A 23,874-nucleotide genomic window follows, 5' to 3' on the forward strand; every position below is an offset into this window, starting at 1 on the left:
TTGGTCTCCTTAGTCTCTCAATGTAGAATAGTCAGTGACATATATTGTGCTAACAATATTGTGTTGTTTTTTTTAAAAAAATAATCCAGGCTATTTGTTTGATACTATTTTCCATGTTCTGAAATTTTCTATTTCCTCAGGTTACCTACAGGGTGCAGAAGGTTAAATGTTACAGGCTAAATGTTTTTGCATGGGCAATACATAGAATTCTACTACTAGGTGATAAGAATTATGTACTTCTTACTGCTTCATAATGAAAAGCACATAATGTCCAATTGTCCCACTGACGCTGATACTAACTTTGAAAACAGTTAAGATGTTGACAGCTAGATATTTCCCTTAGGAATAAAAAGTTTTGTGGGTTAATACTTTGAGCCATGAGAATATGCTAATTTATGCTAATTTTTACAAGGTTTCACCCAATGGTGCAGCATATACTGATGATCCTTGCTTGAATCAATTATACTGAGAGCTGCAAAATCATTTTCTATCATTCCTTCCCCTCGTTTTGCCTGACAGTCATTTGAAAAAGAAGTATCTCTCTGTCCTGGCCCTCTCCCTGTCCCTCCCTCTGTCCCTCCCTTTTTCTCTCTTCCTCCTTCTTTCTCTCCTACCTTCCCCCCCCCATTACATCCCCCATCACCATACTATGAATTTGTGGCTTTTAAATATTCAATGTATATATTTCACATCATTATTATTATTATTATTAATTATTATTATTATTGCTCAATTTGACTTAGATTTGACCACTAGGAACCACTATAGGACTGAGCCTTTTTGACCTGATCTCATCAGTATGTGAAGACTTCAGTACCTTTAATTCATTTTGTGGGGTGGGGGGAGTTCTGGTCATTAAACCAGAGGCACTTTATCACTGAGCTACAATCCCCACCCAGTCCTTTTTTTTTTTTTGTATTTTATTTTGAGACAGGTTCTCACTAAGTTGCTTAAAGTCTTCCTAAATTGCTGAGGCTGGCTTTCAACTTGCAATCCTCCTGCTTCAGCCTTCCAAACTGCTCGGATAACAAGTGCATGCCACCATGCCCAGCCAGAATCTTTAACTCTTAAAGGTCTTCTTCGACCTATCTCTGTTCTTCCTATAGTTCTTTCTGTTTTCCAAAAATGCAATACATTCTCTTTTCCTTTCCTTTTTTCAGTGTGTGGATGTTGGGGAGTGAATAGCACAGGTCAATCTTGTCTGTCAATGAATTCTAGAAATAACAACAAACATTTGGGTTCATGTTAACACCTTTCTAAGGAGAGATCTGTGTGCCCTGTAGTAATAGGTGATCTTATATTCCAGGTACCATTCTAAATACTTTCTATATTAACTGATTTGATGGTTCTAATAATGGAACCATGTGTTTATAGATGGGAATGGAGGTATGACAGAGTTACAACTGACCCAAGTTCTCTCAGCTCATTATGGTAAAGCCAGTGTGGGCACCCAAACACCCTGGCTCCAGAGTCGGAGCTCTTATATACCACCCCCAGCTGTCTCCCAGAAGCTAGCCACCACTCGGACCCTCCTACTAATGTCTACCAAAAGTCGAGGGTGTTCTGATGGTCAATGATCTTCTTACCAGAGTTTTACTTCCTTGCAACTAGATCCTAAATTTAGAGCCCCATTGATTTGCTAACAAACTTCTACCCTTTTCAGTAGAAAATTTAAGCAAGTAATAAGTATATCACACCAAAATTGGTATTGCAGTGACAACTAAGATTCTTAATGAGAGCCTACATTTGTAAAAGTTTAATTTCTTTCAGAAAGTAATTATCTATGAATGATAAAAAAGATAGTAAAGAAATAGTTTTAGTAGATAACTTTGAAGTTGAGATATGGACAAAGAATATTCCCAGGGTAATAGAATAATAAGTACAAATGTGCTCATATGCAGAATGAGGCTTGGCATATTCAAGGTAAAAAAGAAATCCATTAAGGTTGACAGGAGTTGACCAGGGGGAGAATGGTAAAAGATTAACCAGGACTGCAAGGCAAAAGCAAAACTTTGTACATCATTTAAGAAGTGTAGATATTATTCTCAGTAATATATTAAACCATGAAGGATATTAAATAGAAGAGTTCAATTTTCTGATTCGTTTTAAAAGTTTACTCTGGCCACCATGTACAGAATGGATATTAGAGGGAAAGAAAAGATATAGACCAGTAAGGATACTGTTTCAGTTGTACAGGACCAGGAAGGTCCCAGGGCAGCTGGAGGAAGCAGTCAGTTTCATAATACATTGTGGACAGATTATAATATATTATGAACATTGAGCCTATAGTACTTAAAATTGGATAAAAAGTGTGATAGCAGGAAAGGAAAGAATCAAAACCAAATCCTTGAACAACTTGGTGAGGGGTGGAGCCATAACTGGAGGAGCCAGTTTTGGAATGTAGTTGGGTTCTGATTTTGTCCATGTAAGTTTAAGATGAAAATTAGGTACCCATGTGGAAAAAGTGATAAATATAGGGCTACAAATATGCTACGTATACAGAAGATTTCTCTCTGCCTGCATGGAGCAGAAAGTATGCTAGTAGTAATCTCCAGATGAGTCCAAACTGTTACACAATGGGAGGCTGTCTTCAGATGACTTATATTAAAAGAAATTGTAATTGGTTACAATTAAAATCCATAAAACAATTTCATTGAATTTAGCATATCCAAATATAAAAATATAAGTTTGTTTCTCAAACATTTATTGAGAGCATTAGCTTAGTTTTAGTGCAGTGATTTCAAAACTGTTTAGACAATTATTTGTTGTGGAGACTTTATATCACAGTCCAGTACAGATATACTTACGTATATATCTATGGTAGGTGTATCATCAAATGACATAGGCAATGGAGTCGAACATTCTGTTTTCTATATTATTTGTTTTTTTAAGATTCTGTACAATCCTACTACATTGATTTAATGATTCACTAGGGGTCACCGATCTCTGTCTGAAAAAAAAAAAAAAAACCACGATTTGTATCTTAATTGCTTTGCCACAAACTAGTGGAGAGATACTTCACAAAATATGTCAAAATATCCCTTTGTAAATTATAGAAACATAAATTACCTTAAAAAGAAATGAAACAATAGAAGTATAACATGAGCCATTTTTTATGGCATACAACATATATTTTCAAATACATATATTTTTAATGGTATACAACACATATATACATGTATATATGTGTATATATTTATATGGTCATTCCTCCATATCTATGGGTTCTGTGTGCATGGATTCAACCATGGGTAGAAATTATTTTTTTAAAATTTCACGTGTACAGAACACATACAGACTTTTTTCTTGCCATTATTCCTAAACTCTAATAACAACTGTTTATTCATTTGTATTGTATTAGGTATCATAAGTAATCTAAAGTTGATTTTAAAAGTATATGGAGAGATTTGAGTACATTTTATGCAAATGCAGCCATTTTATATAAATAACTTGAGCATCTGTAGATTTATATATATATAAAACAGAAATTAATAAATCCTCTGTCACATTGCTTAAAGTTTCAGAACATTTGTTCTCAATTTCTGTTCCTATCTCCTATAGATAGCAGGGTCTGTGACCCCCCACTTTGAGCAGCATCAGTGGAGGGTCATGCTTAAGAGTTGGGCAAAAGTGGAAAGGTGAAAGGTGATGGCTTAGAAACAGCCTTGCCTGAGGACACCTCTAACCTCCCTGAGGTGCAGTGACCCCTGTGGGATTCAAGGTATTTCAGGATCCTATTCCAGCTTTAACTGAAGATGTCATTTAGGGACAGGGTTGATCAGGGTTGGCTGGCCTATGGAGCCAACTTAAGCTCCCTGGGTGCTTCCCAACTCTCACAGGTAGGATGAGCCAGAGACTGCTCAGGGCCTGAAAAGTCCCTGCAAACCAGAAATCAACGAAGATATCAGGCAGAAATGTTCTCTGGAATACATTAACCAAACAAAGAGAGGAAAGGTAAAGAACTGAGTCAAAAATCTGAAAGGCCTTAATAGCCATTCTTCTCTAAAAATTTACCTGTTAGGATTCAAAGACAAGGGAAGCAGCAAGCAAGGCTGACATCAGAAATCCAAGAGATGCTGAAACAGAAGGCAAGCAGCCCATTTTGGTAGAAGGGTATCATCTGTCCCTCTGAAAGTCTGAAAGAGTCATCTGCAAAATAATCAGTGAACTTACTATGATCTTCTCTTACAATAAGTAATGCTCACTTGTATTCAGTTTCCAGGTCTGTTGGGCTTGTCATCTGTGTCTGATTCAGGCAAAAAGATGGGTCCAATCACTTGCATGATGCAAATGAGGAGGTCAAAAGCCCAAGTAGGATTTCAAAATGTGAAGGGCTGGCCAGGGTCAAGGATCTCTAAGAATCATTCACCATATGAAGGAATGCAGTACAGGAGCTTACCAGTGAGAGTCAAAGTAAAGATTAGATTCTTGTTTCCTTCATGACAATTCATTTAGCAAAATTCTTGACATTGCTGTGAACATTCCAATGACAGTCACTAACTTTTAGTGACTGCATAAGTTTGATGTCACATCTAACCCCTGGCAACTCCAAGATTTCCCGAAAAGCACCAGTGGACATCCTTCTACAAACCTGTTTCTGATGCAGATTTAAACAGGTGGTTTTCTCAGTATCACTTTTAGGTCATTGTGTAGAATTAAATGGCAAGCCAAACCCGCATCTCTTAAGAAACCTGAACATAACACTCCAGCACTAATTGGTGCTGGCAGCAACATGTCATGCTGGCTGACTAAATATAAGTTTGTAGAGAGTAGTAGGGTCCATGCTGAATAAGGAGCCAAAACTATTTGGCACAGGGTAACTTTGGGTAGGAAAAAGAAAATTCCTTTTTAAGTTACAATGAAACTCTTCTGCAAACAATCCAGCATTACTCTTACTCAGATCTAGTTTTAGGAAACCAAAATCCTGCCAGGTTAATCAAGATTAGAAGAATTATTCTAAGCTTGAGTTTGAACGTTCATTGAAAAAAAAAAAAGAATACTAGACATTTATTAAGAATTTAGGTGTTTGGTAGATCTTAGAAAACATTCTTATAATGTAAGCTTAAAGAAATTAAGCAATTTATCTGGTGTGGTTAGGAAGAGCAGAATTGGAGTTAAAAGCAATGTGTGTAACTTCAATCACATGCTCATTTTGTTGGGTCTCTTAGGATCAGTGACACTGTGCATAATGTCCACACACTATCCACCACACTTAAAAGTCCTGCACAGAGTTTCCTTGTTTTCTTATCTAACACAGACCTGAGATCTTATTTTAAAATGAATGTCTGAAAGTGGAGCAATGGCATTCCTGCCTAGGAGAAGTCTCCTCTATCCTCAATAAAACAATATAAAATTCAGACTGTTTTGTGCTTCCCTCAGATTCTAGTAACAAGTGAATGAGAATCTATGTGATGAGCTGGGCCAGGTGGGAAGTGAATGAAGATTTGAGGACACATCCTGCTGTCACTGGGGACAAAGAAAGTCAATCTAAGCTCCTTTGACCCTGTAAGCCTGCAATGGGGATAAGGACAGGTGTGTACTAGAGGAGTTCTTTAAACTCTGGTTTCTGAACTGATCATGAACAGGGGTAGTGAAAGGAGACTGTGGTTTTCAGATTCTATACCATTAGCCAAGAGAGCTTGCAAGCTATGCATACATGCCCTATGTATCTAGATAGCACTGTGAGCCTTCCCATAACAGGGGAGAGGGGTAGGGGATGTATTCAGACTGTAATAGAATACCTGAAATGGGGTAATTTTGTAAGTGCACATTATGGCTCATAGTTTCGGAAGCCCAAAAGTCCAAGATCAAGTTGCCAACAGATTTCAGTGCCTAGGTCTCATTCTCTTCTTCAAAGTTGCTGTGTCTTCCACATGCTTGAAAGGCAAAAGGACGCTAACAAGTTCCCATGAATCACTTTTTCGAGGGCAATAGTTCCTTCTGGAGGCCTCTTCATGACTGTCCAAGGCTCCCTCTCTTAAATGCCATGGCCTTGGAGGTTGTATTTCAACATATGAATTTGGGAATACAAATACATTCAGACCAGATCACGAACAATAATGTTCCATTAACAAATAAGCTGAAATGCCCTAAAATAACACTCGTAGAGCATGATCAGGAACATGTAACTGCCATATGCAAGAGTAAGCAGATACAGGGGAGGTGTCTGCCTGTAACAATTGCTGCTATCTAAAGACTTTCAAGAATTCCTCACTGAGATCTGGATAAAATTGGTCCCTTTACCTTCATGCAAAAAAATTCCATTGGTGACCAAGTAATTAATGTATTTAGTTAGCTTTTTAAAAAATTTTCTGTTGAGACCAAAAGACCAGACAAGAACAATTTTTTAAAATAATTTTTTTAAATTTATTTTTATTGTAAACAAATGGGATACATGTTGTTTCTGTTTGTACGTGGAGTAACAGCATACCATTTGTGTAATCATACATTTACATAGGGTAATGATGTTTGATTCATTCTGTTATTTTTTCCTTCCCCCCTCCCCTCCCACCCTTCTTTTCCCTCTATACAGTCTCTCCTTCCTCCAGTCTTATCCCCCTCCCACCCCCCATTATGTGTCATCATCCGCTTATCAGCGAGATCATTTGTCTTTGGTGTTATGAGATTGGCTTATCTCATGATATTCTCCAATTTCATCCATTTGCCGGGAAATGCCATAATTTTATTATTCTTTATACCTGAGTAATATTCCATTGTGTGTGTGTGTATGTGTATGTATATATATATATTATATATATATTATATATATATATATATATATATATCACAGTTTCTTTATCCATTCATCAATTGAAGGACATCTAGGTTGGTTCCACAATCTTGCTATTGTGAAATGAGCAGCTATGAACATTGATGTGGCTGTATCTCTGTAGTATGCTGATTTTAAGTCCTTTGGGTATAGGCCGAGGAGTGGGATAGCTGAGTCAAATGGTAGGTCCATTCCAAGTTTTCTAAGGAATCTCCACACTGCTTTCCAGAGTGGCTGCACTAATTTGCAGCCCCACCAACAATGTATGAGTATACCTTTTTCCCCACATCCTCTCCAACACCTATTGTTGCTTGTATTCTTGATAATCATTATTCTAATTGGGGTGAGATGGAATCTTAGTGTAGTTTTGATTTGCATTTCTCTTATTACTAAAGATGGTGAACATTTTTCCATATGTTTGTTGATTGCTTGTAGATCTTCTTCTGTGAAGTGTCTGTTCATTTCCTTAGCCCATTTGTTGATTGGGTTATTTGTATTCTTGGTGTAGAGTGTTTTGAGTTCTTTATATATTCTGGAAATGAGTGCTCTATCTGAAGTATGAGTGGCAAAGATTTTCTCCCACTCTGTAGGCTCTCTCTTCACATTACTGGTAGTTTCCTTTGCTGAGAGAAAGCTTTTTAGTTTGAATCTATCCCAGTTGTTGATTCTTGCTTTTATTTCTTGTGCTATGGGAGTCCCGTGAAGGAAGTCTGATCCTAAGTCAACAAGTTGAAGATTTGGACCTACTTTTTCTTCTATAAGATGCAGTTGTCTCTGGTCTGATTTCACAGGTCCTTGATCCATTGTGAGTTGATTTTTGTGTGCAGGGTGAGAGATAGGGGTTTAGTTTCATTCTGTTGCATATGGATTTCCAGTTTTCCCAGTACCATTTGTTGAAGAGGCTATCTTTTCTCCATTGCATATTTTGGCACCTTTGTCTAGTATGAGAAAGTTGTATTTATTTGGGTTTGTGTCCATGTCCTCTCTTCTGTACCACTGATCTACCTGTCTATTTTGGTACCAATACCATGCTGTTTTTGTCACTATTGCTTTGTAGTATAGTTGAAGTTCTGGTATTGCGATACCCCGTTTCATTCTTCCTGCTAAGGATTGTTTTAGCTATTCTGGGTTTCTTATTCTTCCAGATGAATTTCATGATTGCTTGCTCTATTTCTGTAAGGTATATCATTGGGATTTTAATTGGAATTGCATTGAATCTGTATAGCACTTTTGGTAGTATGGCCATTTTGACAATATTAATTTTTCCTATCCAAGAACATGGGAGATCTTTCCATCTTCTAAGGTCTTCCTCAATTTCTTTCTTCAATGTTTTGTAGTTTTTATTGTAGAGATCTTTTACCTCTTTGGTTAGATTGATTCCCAAGTATTTTATTTTTATTTTTTTTTTTGAGGATATTGCAAATGGAGTTGTTTTCCTCATTTCCCTTTCAGATGTTTCATCGCTTACGTATAAAAATGCTTTCGATTTATGCATGTTGATTTTATAGCCTGCTATTTTGCTGAATTCATTGATGAGGTCTAGAAGTTTTCTGGAGGAGGTTTTTGGATCCTCTAAATATAGAATCATGTCATCAGCAAATAGTGACAGCTTAAGTTCCTCTTTTCCAATTCGTATCCCTTTAATTTCTTTGGTCTGCCTAATTGCTCTGGCTAGAATTTTGAAGACAATGTTGAATAGAAGTGGTGAAAGAGGACATCCCTGTCTTGTTCCCATTTTTAAAGGGAATGGTTTCAGTTTTTCTCCATTAAGAATGATGTTGGTCATGGACTTAGTATAAATAGCCTTTACAATGTTCAGGTATGTTCCTACTATCCCTATTTTTTTCTACTGTTTTGAGCATGAAGGGATATTGTACTTTGTCCAACGCTTTTTCTGCATCAACTGAAACAGCCATATGATTCTTATCCTTAAGTCGATTGACATGATGGATTACGTTTATTGATTTATGGATGTTAAACCATCCTTGCATTCCAGGGATGAACCCCACTTGATCGTGGTGCACAATTTTCTTAATATGTTTTGGATATGGTTTGCCAATATTTTGTTAAGGATCTTTGCATCTATATTCATCAAGGATATTGGTCTAAAATTTTCTTTCCTTGATGTATCTTTTCCTGGTTTGGGTATGAGGGTGATATTAGCTTCATAGAATGAGTTTGGTAGGGTATCCTCCTTTTCTATTTCCTGGAATACTTTGAGAAGTTTTGGAATGAGTTCTTCTTTGAAGGTCTTGTAGAACTCAGCTGAGAATCCGTCTGATCCTGGGCTTTTCTTGGATGGTAGATGTTTAATGGCTTCTTCTATTTCATTGCTTGATATTGATCTGTTTAAATTGTGTATGTCCTCCTGGTTCAGTTTGGGAGGAGCATATGTCTCTAGAAATTTGTCAATTTCTTCGGTAGTTTCTATTTTATTGGAATACAGATTTTCGAAGTAGCTTCTCATTATGTTATGTATCTCAGTGGTGTCTGTCGTGATATTTCCTTTTTCATCATGAATTTTAGTAATTTGAGTTTTCTCTCTCCTCTTTGTTAGTGTGGCTAAGGGTTTGTCTATTTTGTTTACTTTTTCAAAGAACCAACTTTTTGTTTTGTCAATTTTTTGAATTGTTTCTTTTGTTTCAATTTCATTGATTTCAGCTCTGATTTTAATTATTTCCTGTCTTCTACTACTTTTGCTGTTGTTCTGTTCTTCTTTTTCTAGGGCTTTGAGCTGTAAATGTTAGGTCATTTAGTTGTTGGCTTTTCATTCTTTTCTGGAATGTGCTCCATGCAATGAATTTTCCTCTTAGTACTGCTTTCATAGTGTCCCAGAGATTTTGATATGTTGTATTGTCATTCTCGTTGACTCTAAGAATTTTTTTATCTCCTCCCTGATGTTTTCTGTTATCCATGTTTCATTCAGTAGCATATTATTTAGTCTCCAGGTGTTGGAGTAATTTCTGTTTTTTATTTTGTCATTGCTTTCTACTCTCAGTCCTTTATGATCTGATAGAGCACAAGGCAGCATCTCTATTTTTTTTGTATTTCCTAATGGCTGCTTTGTGGCATACGTATGGTCTGTTTTCGAGAAGGATCCATGTGCTGCTGAGAAGGAAGTGAATCTGCTCGTTGATGGATGGAATATTCTATATATGTCTATTAAGTCTAGGTTATTGATTGTGTTATTGAGTTCTATGGTTTCTTTGGTTGGTTTTTGTTTGGAAGATCTATCTAGTGGTGACAGCGGTGCATTAAAGTCACCCAGAATTATTGTGTTGTGGTCTATTTGATTTCTGAAATTGAGAAGGATTTGTTTGATGTACAGGGATGCACCATTGTTTGTGGCATAAATATATACTATCATTATGTCTTCCTGATTTATGTTTCTCTTAAGCAGTATGAAATGTCCTTCTTTATCCCTTCTGACTAACTTTGGCTTGAAGTCCACTTTATCTGATATAAGGATGAAACCCCCCCCTTTTTTACTACCATGTGTGTGGTACATTTTTTCCCATCCTTTCACTTTTAGTCTGTAGATGTCTTTTTCATGAGATGAGTCTCTTGCAGGCAGCATATTGTTGGGTCTTTCTTTTTCATCCATTCTGCCAGTCTATGTCTTTTGATTGATGAGTTTAGGCCATTAACATTCAGGGTTATTATTGAGATATGATTTGTATTCCCAGTCATTTGGGCTTATTTTGGTTTTTAATTTGGCTTGGTTTCTCCTTTGAGTGGTTTTTCTCTAAGGTAGTTCCTCCCTTTGTTGACCTACAATGTTGTTTTTCATTTCCTCCATATTTCATTGAATATTTTGTTGAGAACATTCTGTAGTGCAGGCTTTCTATTTGTAAATATTTTTAACTTTTGTTTTTCATGGAAAGACTTTATTTCATCTCCAAATATGAAGGTTAGTTTTGCTGGGTATAGGATTCTTGATTAGCAACCATGTTCTTTCAGAGCTTGAAATATGTTGTTCCAGGCCCTTCTAGCTTTTAAAGTCTGGGTTGAGAAGTCGGCTGCTATCCATAATGCTTTCCCCCATATGTAATCTGATGCTTTTCTCTCGTGGCCTTCAAAATCCTATCTTTATTTTGAATGTGAGGCATTTTCATTATAATGTGCCTTGGTGTGGATCTGTTGTGATTTTGTGCATTGGTGTTCTGTAAGCCTCTTGTATTTGATTTTCCATTTCATTCTTCAGGTTTGGGAAATTTTCTGATATTATTTCATTGAATAGGTTGTTCATTCCTTTGGTTTGTATCTCTGTGCCTTCCTCAATCCCAATAATTCTTAAATTTGGTCTTTTCATGATGTCCCATAGTTCTTGGAGATTCTGTTCATGATTTCTTATCATCTTCTCTATTTGGGCAACTTTATTTTCAAGATTAAATATTTTGTCTTCATTGTCTGAGGTTCTTCAAGTGGTCTAGTCTTTTGGTGATGCTTTCCATTGAGTTATTTATTTGGTTTATTGTTTCCTTGTTGAAATGATCGTTTGCTTCCTGCAGTTGCTCTTTCAGCTTATTGATATTATCATTCATTTCCTGCACTTGCTCTCTTATCTCATCCTTTGCTTTGTAAATCATCTTAATCATGTATAATCTGAAGTTCTTTTCTGACATTTCTTCTAACATACTGTCATTGGATTCTATTAATATAGAATTTAGATTTGTTTGTATCATTTTCTTCCCTTGTTTTTTCATGTTGTTCATGTATCTTCCCCTCTAGCAGTGCAGATCTGGGGTTTTACAGATTTCCCCCTATAGGCTTATAGTGACCCTATAGGCTTCCAAAGCCTTTTCTTTAAGGGGAGATCATTATTAGCAGTGCCCAATTCAGACACTATGCAATCCTAGACCAAGTAGCCCCTATGAGGACAATAACAATATTGTCATAATAAACAGAATGAGTTCAAATATTATCTTCAGTAAAACAAACAGATTTGCAATAAGATCTGCAGTTTCTAATGGAGGACAATGAGGATGCAAAGGGATGTAGAACGTAGCTGCTAATGTTATAAGAAAAGAATATACAGAAGTTCTAGATAATAGACAGGATGAGAGTGTAATCAAAAGAAATTGAATGTTATCATGCAAAAAAGGGAGAAAGAGACTCTGAGGGAACAGGTAAACAAAAGGAAAAGAGAGCAAGAAAAGTATAAAATAAAAACAACATTTTTTCAATAAGGAGAAAAAAGAAAATCTATAGTATAACAGTCATATAGTAATGAAACCTCCCAGTCTTTAGTAGCCTGATGCATGAGAGGTACATGACAATGAGCTTCAGGTCTCCAGCAGGCGTCTCAGGATGGAATTTGCCCCACCTAAAGATAGGAGCTCCGGCTTCCAGGCTTATCCAAGATGGCCGTTCTGGCTTCCAAATGTGTTGACAAATGGGGAACTGCAGCTCAGGGTATGGACGTGGTCAGCTGGAGGTCCTGGAAGTGGGGTGCGGTTGGTCAGGCACGGGTCCTAGAGGTCAGGTGTGTTTGGTGTGGTAGTGGGATCCTGGAGGCCGGGTGCAATCAGTCCGTCTGGGGTCCCGGTGATAGGGTGCAGTCAGTTGGTCTGGGGGTCCTGGCAGCAGGGAGCAGTCAGTCAATATGAGGGCCCCAGAGGCAGGGAGTGATGGGTCGGGCTGAGGGATCCTGGAGATGGGGCTCAGTCAGTCTGGCCAGGGGTCCTATGGGGCCTGGCTATTGTCTCAAAATGGCAACAGCCACGTGTAATCAAACCTGCAGGTACTGTCACAGTGAACTTCCAGGCAACAGCAGGCAGCTGGTACTCCACTGGCGGTAGGCAATCCGCTTAAGAACAATTTTAAAAAAGGAAAAGTTTATGTGGTCCTCATGGTTTCAGAGGTCTCAATTCACAGATGGCTAACTGTGGCTCTGGGTTTGAGGTGAGGCAGAATATCATGACAAAATGGTGTAAAGGAGGAAAGCACTTAGGACATGCAAGCAGAGAGAGAGAGAGTTCACCGGGGGCAAAATATAAAGCCCAAAGGCACAACCCAGTGACCCACTTCCTCCTGCCACACTCAACCTTCCTACAGTTACCACCCAGTTAACCCCTATCAGTGAATTAATGCACTATTTGGGTGAAAGCTCCTATAACACAATCATTTCACCTATAGACTTTCTGTCATTGTTTTACACATGAGTGGTTCCTCAATTTCTTTATTTCTTAAACGACAGTAAAAATCAAACCTATACTGCAGTTCTGTAGTGAGTTGTATACAAGACTACAATGTAAAAAGCTTAGAACAGAGTCTGACAGAGAATAAGCACTTTTGGATGGTAATCAATGTTAGCAGAGCATCCAATTATTAGAGTTGTCCATGAAAATAATAATCCAAATTGAAAACAACAGTCAAACCTCAATCACTTACTACAACAGTATCAGTGAAACACTCAACAGGAAAAAGAGTTGACTTCTACAATGCTACATTTTTTTCTCAAGGAATGGCACTGGGTGTTGAATCAGAGAAGAGTCCAAAACAAAATGCTTCTCCTATTCCATAGCTTTGGAGTCCAGGGTGAGAGATAGGAGTGGCAAAGAGCTGGGGAGCACTGAAATCTGAGTGAGAGTAAAGAAAAATGTGTTCAAGACCCATTCAACCTCCCTTAGGGCAGTCTTCTCAGAGGCTTTGGCATGAGAGAGACCTCTGGATGCAGGCACCTGGGTTAGGGATACAAGACCACATAAAAGCAAGTCCAGCAGAAGGTAGGGAATCCCAATTCTCTTTAGAGACTGCAGTGCATTGGCTGAGTGCCAAGTCTGGATGGAAGGACTGTCAGGTAAAGTTTTCATAATTACCTGTTGTTGGACCTGGAGATTACATAAGGGATTGGGGCCTCAAATTCTGGTTGACCATACATATACACACACATGCATATAACAAACTTACATAAAATCATTTAAAGCATTGTACATGCTCCTCAGATATCATTGAAGAAAAAGAGTATCACTTCATGCAACCAATAAAAAGAAAGAGTTCTTACAAATACTTTCATCTTTCAAGTCTTTTTCTTTTGAAACTCATTTTTACTTGTGGTAAAATATACATAGTATAAAATATACCATCTTAACCATTTTTAAGTGTACAGTTCAGTAGTTTACATATACTCACTCATCCACAGAACCCTTTTCATTTTGCAAAAACAAAATTCCCTACCCTTTAAGCAATAACTCCCCACTCCCTGCGCCCCTCTTTAGTTATTCATTTAAAAGTACCTCCCAGTCCTGAAGGATCCTCCACTTTAGTTTCTTTTCACCTCTGTTATGTTGGGTCATTTTTCTTCTTCATCATTTCTATGGCCATACACATAATATCAGAGTCCTTCTGGTCTTCTGTAAAGCAAAGTTTCACATCCACCACTCCCAGAAGTAATGGTAGCAATCTTCCTTAGAATGGACTTAGCAGTTATCCTTAATGCTTAGTGTTCCCTTTGGAGAATTGCTGCTCACTTTAAGTGGCTTGTAATTTTTTTTTCCCCAAAGGTAGAAAATAATTGGCCATAAAATTCCTATGAACAAAGTTCTTTGTATCATTACAAAAAGAAGTGATAGGGACAAGGCATTTAGTGAGAAGAAAAGAATACTGTCTTCACATGGACATTTCTGGAAAAGTCCTCAGCACCTTTGAATCATATGCACTCAGTAGATCATATTTTCAAATTATATGTATATGAATATATGTATATATTAATTTTATTTTTTATTTTTATTCTCTAGGTGATGTGTTGACGTTTCTAGATTCTCATGTGGAATGCAATGTTGGTTGGTTGGAACCTCTTCTGGAAAGGGTTTATTTAAGTAGAAAGAAAGTTGCCTGTCCAGTAATCGAAGTCATCAATGACAAGGATATGAGGTAACTTTGCCATACCCCACAGCATATCCAAGTGTACCTTTGCCTACAACAGTAGAAAGTTCTGGTCCTAATATGTGCATTTTTGACAATCCAAGAAATACATAGTTTATCCATTAAAATAAATGAGAATATATAATAGTATCTTGGGATCAGGACAGGTTAGTCCAATAATCTATTTGGTAAACCTAACAAGTTTAGGCTAACCCTATGTTTTAGTCAGTCTTTTCACTGTGACCAAGAGACATGACTAGAACAATTTTTAGGAGGAAAACTTTATTTGGGGGCTCATGATTACAGTAGTTTCAGTCCATACACAGCTTTTGCCATTCCACAGGGTTTGAGGTGAGACAGAACATCATGGCAGAAGAGTGTGGCAGAAGAAAGTGACTCTAGACATGACAATCAGGAAGTAGTGACAGACTCCACTTACCAGATACAAAATATATACCCCAAAGTCACACTCCTAATGACTCACCTCCTCCAGGCACACCCTACCCACCATCAGTTACCACTCAGTTAATCCCCATAAGGGGGATTAATGCACTGATTGGGCTCTCAAAACTCAATCATTTCACCTCTAAATCTTTTTGCATTGTCTCACACATGAACTTTTGGGAACACCTCATATCTAACCTCATATCATAATACCCTAACTACCAATAAATCCTACTACTGATTCCCCTTTAAATTCAGCTGAACTCCCAAATATTTCTTTTCCTCAAGTTTAAGTCTTCCTTCTGTAAGAAACATGTGTGTGTATATAAGTTGTTTCTTCCTCAGAAATGATCAGAACACTATTAAAAGTAAAGTATAATTTAAAGGCAAGCAATCCAGTCAACTCATCACCAGTATGGATTGTAAATTTTCTTGAATTGTTACTGAAAGACAAAGATCTAAAATGACCTGCAGAAGTATCTGTTCCATATCTAAATAAGTCTTGGAGCCAAGTTGGTGAATTACATAGGATGCATCTAATCTCAGGTCATTTTGATTTGTTTTGTCTTTTTTTTCCTGGATTAGTTATATGACAGTGGACAACTTTCAAAGAGGTATCTTCGTATGGCCCATGAACTTCGGTTGGAAAACTATTCCTCCAGATGTCATTGCAAAAAACAAAATTAAAGAAACTGATATAATAAGGTAAGTGTGTGAAACTTAAGACAAAGAAGCAGATACATGTCTTTTTGTAAAGACATGGAAAAATTTTTTTCACAAAACAGCTATAATCTATTATTCTATAAAACCTCAAGAATTATAGGTTTAGATAATACATTACCAAAGTAAACAAATTTTCCTGAGATGTTAGTTTCCCACTACCAAAACTCCTTTTTAAAATGGCTAATTGTACCCTATTCAGCCATAAGCCTAGAGAAGTTCCCTGAGATTACAATGTGAGAAACACAGACTCATTGAATGTACTGTACGAACACACATAATATTAAAGTAAGCATGAGTAAAAATTAAAAGAGTAAATAATAGTCATAGAAATACAACTATAATAGCTATAGTAAGATTTTCTTTCTTTCACAGTCTAATACTACCCCCTCTGTGGGACAGTTGCCAAATTCTATTAATGAATTAAGAAATAGACACAGAAGCTTAATATGAATTAAAATTCAGGCTTTATTATTAAAGAAGCTGGATTAAAGAACAGAGCTTGGACCTGAAGACAAAGTGGAGGCTTCCTGTGTCTTCTCCCACTTTCAACTTGTTCAGTGGTAACCACCACTGGATATGGTAATAACCTTGTATATCTGCTGACTAAAATATCATTTCTGTCCTCCAAGGCTCTGGAATCTGACTGAGGGCTCTGGACTCTGACTCTTGGGTTTGAATTTCATCTCTACCACTTACTAGTGTTGTGAGTTTGAAAAGCTTGTTTAACTACTCTGAGTCTGTTTCCTTGATTCTATGTGAAGACTAATAGAAGTGCCTATTGCTTAAATCATTTTGAAAATTTAATCCAATTATGTACACACGTGTATATCTGAATTGCATTAAGCAGTGCTTGCCACAGAACAGTCTGTCAGTCAGCTTCACGCATGGTTGAAAGGCAGTACAGTTCAGTGTTAGAGCATAGTGGCCAACCAGACTGCCTAAGTGTGCACCTGAGGTGTACATTGTACTTGTCTGTCATCCTTGGAAAAGTTTCTTACCTTCTCTGTATTGCAGTCTCTTAATAATGGTACAAACTTGCAGGATTTTTGTGAAGTTTAAGTTAATACACAGATAATACAATAGTAGCTTAGCCCTAAATAAATGTTAAAAGTCATATTCCTGGAGAGTTTTGTCAGAGTTTAAAGAACAACGAAGAACCCTACTTCCAAGCCACGTCCTTGCTGAACTATTCAAGCCCTTCACCATGAATCAGAGAACTCATCATCCAAGCACTATTTGTGACTCCATCCCTAGACCTCCCTGCACTTGGTGACTACTCAGAAATGCCTCCTAACTCTAATGCAAAAAAAACAGAAGACCAACTCTGAAAAGCAATCTTTTCATTTTTATAGGTGCCCTGTCATGGCAGGTGGATTATTTTCTATTGATAAAAATTACTTTTTTGAACTTGGAACCTATGACCCTGGCCTTGATGTTTGGGGTGGAGAAAATATGGAACTGTCATTCAAGGTATTATCAAGTGTTTATTAAATTTTCTTTACAAGAAAGAGCTTGTCATTTTAAATGTTTTCAGTTTATTAATATGATCAGATATGTAACACAGTAGGAGGGAATTTCACAGAAATTTTAGGGTCATTTGATTAATTTTCTCATAGCTCAGATTGAATTTGGAGGAATTCAATTGCAAAATTAACACCCAATAAAGCCTTAGCAACAGCAATTGTAGAGTGTCAGAAAAGCAGCTGCTTTCCGGTTGGGTTGGGTGATTTATAGTAAAAGGGATGGAACTTTGGAGCGCCTGATCAAGAGTAGTGTTTGAATTGTGCCCCGGGAGTCTTGTGGATCTCTGTAACATAAGAGAAGGAGAATATGTTGAAACTAGAGATAAAAAAGGAATACAAAGTTGGGGGTGATCGCATGAAAAGCAAAGGGAGATCACTACAATAGAGGAAAGGGACCAGGGGATTGGTGAGGGAGTTGGGGAATGCTGGGAAATCATGGTGGCCAAATTCTATTGTTAAAACATGTGCATGTACGAATATGCAACAACAAATCACACCATTATGCACAACTGTAATGCACCAATAAAAATGTAGAGAAAAAAATAAAAAGAAAAAACAAGAGGGAAGGTGAACAAATGGACATCCGTTTACCTCTCCATGATTCAAACATATTTTATACAGGAACTCATATTTTATACATTTTATATTTATAGTCACATTGTACATATTTTATACACTGGCATTCTATGAAGATTTTTTTAGGAAAAAAAAGTTTACATTGCAGGTTAAGAAAAAACTTTATTTTAATAATCTTAAAATGGTCTACACCACAATACATAATACTAAATAAACGGCTGAGTTTTGCTTTCTATCCCCACAGTGTTTTCTAAGTTGAAAGTTTGACTTGAAGCTGGGAAAAGCAAACCCTCCAGGTCCCTTCTTGTCATCAATTGCCCATGATTTTAAACAATCTTTTCATAACTGATGCTTATCTTCAAATTGTTCCAGGTGTGGATGTGTGGTGGCGAAATTGAGATCATTCCCTGCTCCCGAGTGGGCCACATATTCAGAAATGACAATCCCTATTCCTTCCCCAAAGACCGCATGAAGACAGTGGAGCGGAACTTGGTGCGGGTCGCTGAGGTGTGGCTTGATGAGTACAAGGAGCTATTCTATGGCCATGGGGATCACCTCATAGACCAAGGGCTAGACGCCGGCAACCTCACCCAGCAGAGGGAGCTTCGGAAGAAACTGAAATGTAAAAGTTTCAAATGGTACTTGGAGAATGTCTTCCCAGATTTAAAGGCTCCCATTGTGAGAGCTAGTGGTGTGGTAAGTTCACGTGACAATTTAAATTCTTAACTCTGCAAAAATGACACAAATACTCTTTTAAAAATGTGGGAAAGAGCCAGGTACGGTTGCATGCCTGTAATCCCAGCAGATCAGGAAGCTGAGAAAGGAGTTCAAAGCCAGCCTCAGCAAACTAGAGGCCCTAAGCAACTCAGTGAGACCCTGTCTAAACAAAATACAAAATAGGTCTGGGGATGTGGCTCAGTGGCTGAGTGCTCCTGATTTCAATCCCTGGTATCCCCCCCAAAAATGTGTATGAAGAATGATTTATCATGTTACACTATAAATAAATACCAACTATGAATGCCCATAAGACAAGGCACAGTTGAGAATTAAACATGGGTAAATTTGAGGAAGACAACCATGTGCATTGATTGATTCAACAGATACCTGTTGTGTGTCAGGACATCGTGCAGTGTTTCAGAACTTGATTACAGGATGATGGATGAAGTAGACTCCATTTTTTCCTTTAAAACTTAAAGTTGAAAAGTTGAATAGGGAAGAAAGATAATAAACAATAAGTTAAATACAAAACATAGCTCATTTAGGCTACAGGGGATGAATTCTTAGTGTGGCCAAGATTCTTCCAAGGAAGAGACTTTGAAACCAAGGCCTGAAACCCAAAGGGTCAGCTAAGCTCTAAAAAAGAGAGGGCTAGGAAGAGGGTGTAGCTCATGCAAAACTCCAAGACAGGCAAAAGTTGAGGGCATCTGAGAACTGGATAAAAAGACAAATGTTATGGTCAGGGTGTGAAGGAGGGAATGGTACCAGAGGAAGGTGCTCAGAGAGACAGGAATTAGATCTCACAGGTCCTTGCAGGGAGAGTGAGGATTTTCTTTCCCTCCCTCCTTCCCTATCTTCCTTTCTCTCTTTCTCTCCCCCCCTCCCTTTCTCTCTCCCTCCCTCCCTCCAAATTATAACAGGAATTTATTGAGCAATGAGATAAAAGAGATAACATTTATTTGGGATTTTTTTAAGTTACAAAGAGGGATTTAAAATAACAGAAACTATCAGAGAATTTCAGGATATGGGGGTTACAAAAAAGGAAAGAAGAAAAACCACACAGGTTGAACAGAGTACAACACTAAGAGGGTCAAGTATGGGGAGAGACTGGGGAAAGCCATTTCAAACCTGTTCTGGGAAAGAAGCTTCATCTGAAGAGGATGGTAGGACATAGGGCCATCTACCATGGAAAGGGCGTAAGGGTGATGGGTCAAGCTGCCACAGACAGAGCTCTGAGTTTCCTTTTTCTTTCTTTTTTTTTTTTTTTTTTTTTTTTCCTCCATTCAAGAAAAATAAATCATCAGTAACCTGCTTTTTCAGGCCAAGTCTCTTCAGTTCTTCCCAGCAAGTAGATTATTGCAAACCAACCACTCTCCCCAACTGGCAAATCTGATAACAAGAACTTAAGCCATTTCCTTGACCATATTAGGAAACTTCAGGAAGACTGTTAAAGACAGGCAGAGAGGAGTGAAGGGAGGAGAACAGGTAAGGGGGTAGGAAGGATAGTAGAATGAAACAGACATTATTACCTCATGAACATACATGACTGCATGACTGATGTGATCCTATCCTACAAGATGAGCAATCATAAAAATGAGAAATTATATTCCGTTTGTGCATGATTTATCAAAATGCGTAAATGCATTCTACTGTCATGTACAACTAATTAGAATTAAAAAATCCAAAAACAGAATGTTTAAGAGAGAAACTAGTTTGCAGATTCATTCTGATTTATAAATTCAACTAATAAATAAGTATATGTGACCTGTTTATATGTAACATAGTGTACTCTAAAGTCATTTTACCTCAGGTGTCTCAACCTGATATCTTACCTTAGGTAATTCATTAAAAAGAACACCTTGGATTTATACAGACTGTCCAAATAAATCATCAAATGTATTCATACAATAAAATTTATATTTTTAAAATTTCATACTTGAAACAGGCAAAAAAACAAACAAACAAAAAAATGGAATTCTAACAGAATCTTTGCAATAGCATTACTCAACATTAGCCACCAGAGGGGACTATAAAACTACCTTTTGGCTCTGCTGTGAAGCTAATTTTTATAATCATTCCCACCAAATTTTTGAAAATGTCCCCTAAAGAAATGGCCTCTGCTGATGAATGTGCTATATAAAAATGCTACAAATATTCTAAAAATTATATTAACAGAGCTCTTCCTACTACTTCCTTATCTGTTTGTTGCTTTTCTTAGATAAATTTTAATAAAGATAACATTTGCTCCCTTCTGAATAAACCAGTAGGGAGTGTTACCATTATACAAAAAAAATTAAGATCTTTTTCCTGGAAATTCAGAATAAGATTAACTTGACCTTTGTTTAAGATAAACAATCTTGAAACCTTTCAAAAGAAAAAAGGAGTCAACTCCACCATCTGTTTTTATTACTTCATGTTTTCCTATCTTTTAACCTACTCACTTGGGAATTTAAATTGAGTGGAAGTTCTTTTGGATTTTTTTTTTTTTGAGAATAAAAATAAATAATTTCTTTTTGAACTAAAAATATCTGAAACTAATATAAGAACCTCATCAGCATTAAATTTTTCCACAGGATTACATTGTAGCAATATAGCAAGCTGCCTATAGTTTAGCAATTCTGTAATAAACCATGGGGAATTCCCACCGCCTGAACTAGAAAATAAAACAATTCAACATGGAAAGTTTAAAATCTATGTACTACCTGATTTTGGATAAAATAATTTAAAATGAAAAAAAATTTAAAACCTTTCATAATGAAATGAAGAATAACCATTCCTTAGCACTTCATAGCCATCTCTTTAAGAAGAAAAATTGTTTCCCCAGGATTTTCTGTTAAGAAGGAAAATAAAGAGAATTTCAGATAAAGAGGAGAGAGACAAAGGGACAGAACAGATTTCCCTTTCCTTCCATTGCCTTGCTGTGCTTGGAGGAAGGAATTGTATGAAATAAACACAAAGGACTCAGTTAAAACCAGGGGTTCTCAAACAGCATTCTGAGAAGTGACACCCTTGCTGGGTCAGGTTTCCCAGTCCAGTAGCTCTGAGAAGCACTCACTACATTCTGAGCAGCAAGCTGAGCACCAACAACCAGAAGGTTCTGAGAAATTCTGGAGGAGGGCCTCCTGTTCAGCTGTGCTGGAACCAGTTTTCCAAAACTGTTGAAATGGAGAGTATTCTCTGTGTGACCCAAATACACAGACTCTTACATCTCTGCTCAGATCCTGGGCATGATTTCCCCTCTTTAAACCAGGATTGTTCTTCCTTCACACATCTCTGCTCACCATCTTCCAGAAGTTAGTTGGATCCTTCCATGTGTTATGGCTGCTCTCATTTGGATTTTCTGTTCCCCTACTGGTCATTTTAAATTATGAATAGCGTTTGTCTTGAGGGTTTTTAATGGAGACTGACTCTCCAGAGTGAATTTGTGTTTTCTTTATCAGGTACTTGAGAAGTTACCAATTCTCTTACTATTTTTAATGTTCATTTCTATGCCTTGAAGGTATGTAAGGCTTCCTATCCAAGAAGAGTGGTACATATTTTCTTCTCAAAACCAGTGTTTTGAGGTCAGTGTGTGGTTTCAAATTTCCAGGGAGAATCTAGCTTTCAGTGCCAGTGGGTTAAATGTTTTTCCTAGTGCACCACCTCATTGAGGGTCCTTAGTTTCCCATCTTTCTGTGGAAGACCTCAATTCCAATTTGGGCTTATGCATGCCCAAGTTTTTCTCATATCTTTCTAAGGGGACATGTTCCTGGCACAACAAGATTTCAATTCCCTCTCACTTGTATTTTACTCTTCATTTTCTGAGGCTGACTCTCTTCTGCAAGCTAATTTATGCATGCAAAAGTGGGACCAACCCACGGGGGCCCCCAGTTAGAAAGTCTGGCAACCCCATGAGCTGTGCCACCTGTTTCCCTGCAGCACCAGAGTTGAGCTCCATAAAACAGGAGGAGACAAAAACAGTGTCAACAGCAACAAAACCCTCACCACCTCCCAGCTCAGGCTCTTCCAGAAATCTGAAAGGCCTAAATTGCATTATTAACCTATCTTCTCATTAGGTCTGCCCAGAATGTCAAAGAGGAAAAGGGAATCAACATTTTTCTGCATTAAACGGTGACTGATAGAAAGCTACCTCCATATTTGACCCTGCAAATCCATTAAAAACCTGGGGGCCTGCCAGAAAGTGCCTTTATGCTTGGCTCTATATTAGCTTTCGTGACTTTTCCTATAATGAATTGTAGCTTGCTTAAGTCATTAGACAGATTCTGACAGGGAATCAGCTGGAATCTGCTATTCTTTGAAGGACTCAATTTATCTATGATTCAGTGCCTAAGCAGCCAGATAGCTTGGAGGGTCAGCCAAAGAACATAGCCCACAACTCTCGATATGATTAAATTGCAAGTATGTGCATTGACTTTTAAGACATGCATCAGGAAAACTCAAGACAAGGAAATAACTATTTTCCATGCCACCTTTTGTTCATTTGTCATTTGGCATTCCAAGGAAGGGTTAATTAAAAGCTTCTGTTTACTGGCTCTGGGACTGAATTGCGGGCCTAAATTGACAGATTGAAGCAAGATTACATTATGTCTGTTAGAGCTAGCCACCAATAACATCATATAATGTTAAGTAATACTAAGCTATTAATTTAACTATCTTTTAACCTTATAATAGTTTTGTATTCTGTGTTTTCTAAACATGTCTGAATGTTGTGTTCTACTTGAAAATATTTTTGCTTAATTCATGTTTTATATTCTGCTTCCTAGCTTATTAATGTGGACTTGAGTAAGTGTGTTTCTATCGAAAACACCACAGCCATCCTGGAAGACTGTGATGGAAGCAGCCAGGTATGCTAGCTGGGGTTTTCTATTTCATGGTAGTTGATAGGTGTCATGTTTGACATACTCATTGCTCACTTGAGAAATGTATCTTCACCTTGCAGAAATCCATAACCAGTATCTAAATTTCTCTATAATCCTAAGGCCAATACAAGAAAGTCCACCACTAAATGCAAAGTCAGTGACTGAGGGAGTGAAGTCCATGGACTGGCTCCTGGCTCCTGGCTCCTTCACTTGCAAAAGTGGGTTCAACTGCACATGTTCTTGAACCTTTGTGAAAACAGTGCTTGCCTCTAGGGGTCAGGTAACACCCAGGAAACACACAGTACCTAATGCTAGTATTCTGTAAAGGCTTCAACAATTATAAAACAATTTTGTTTAATTACAAAGCATATAAGGATAAAATAATAAAGAAAATAGA

The 23,874-nt window shown here is 37.4% G+C and overlaps 1 protein-coding gene across 1 annotated transcript in view; it reads left to right on the forward strand.

Moving 5' to 3' along the window:
- Positions 1 to 23,874, forward strand: part of GALNT5 (polypeptide N-acetylgalactosaminyltransferase 5) — a 50,074-nt gene that overhangs the window by 18,773 nt on the left and 7,427 nt on the right. The window contains 5 exon segments of the mRNA XM_079131764.1: positions 14,509 to 14,644; positions 15,665 to 15,784; positions 17,155 to 17,272; positions 18,274 to 18,597; positions 23,382 to 23,462. Of these exon segments, the coding sequence (XP_078987890.1) occupies positions 14,509 to 14,644; positions 15,665 to 15,784; positions 17,155 to 17,272; positions 18,274 to 18,597; positions 23,382 to 23,462 (779 nt within the window).

The sequence above is a fragment of the Sciurus vulgaris genome (assembly GCF_902686455.1).
Source record: "Sciurus vulgaris genome assembly, chromosome: 3".
NCBI classification, from domain to species: Eukaryota; Metazoa; Chordata; class Mammalia; order Rodentia; family Sciuridae; genus Sciurus; species Sciurus vulgaris.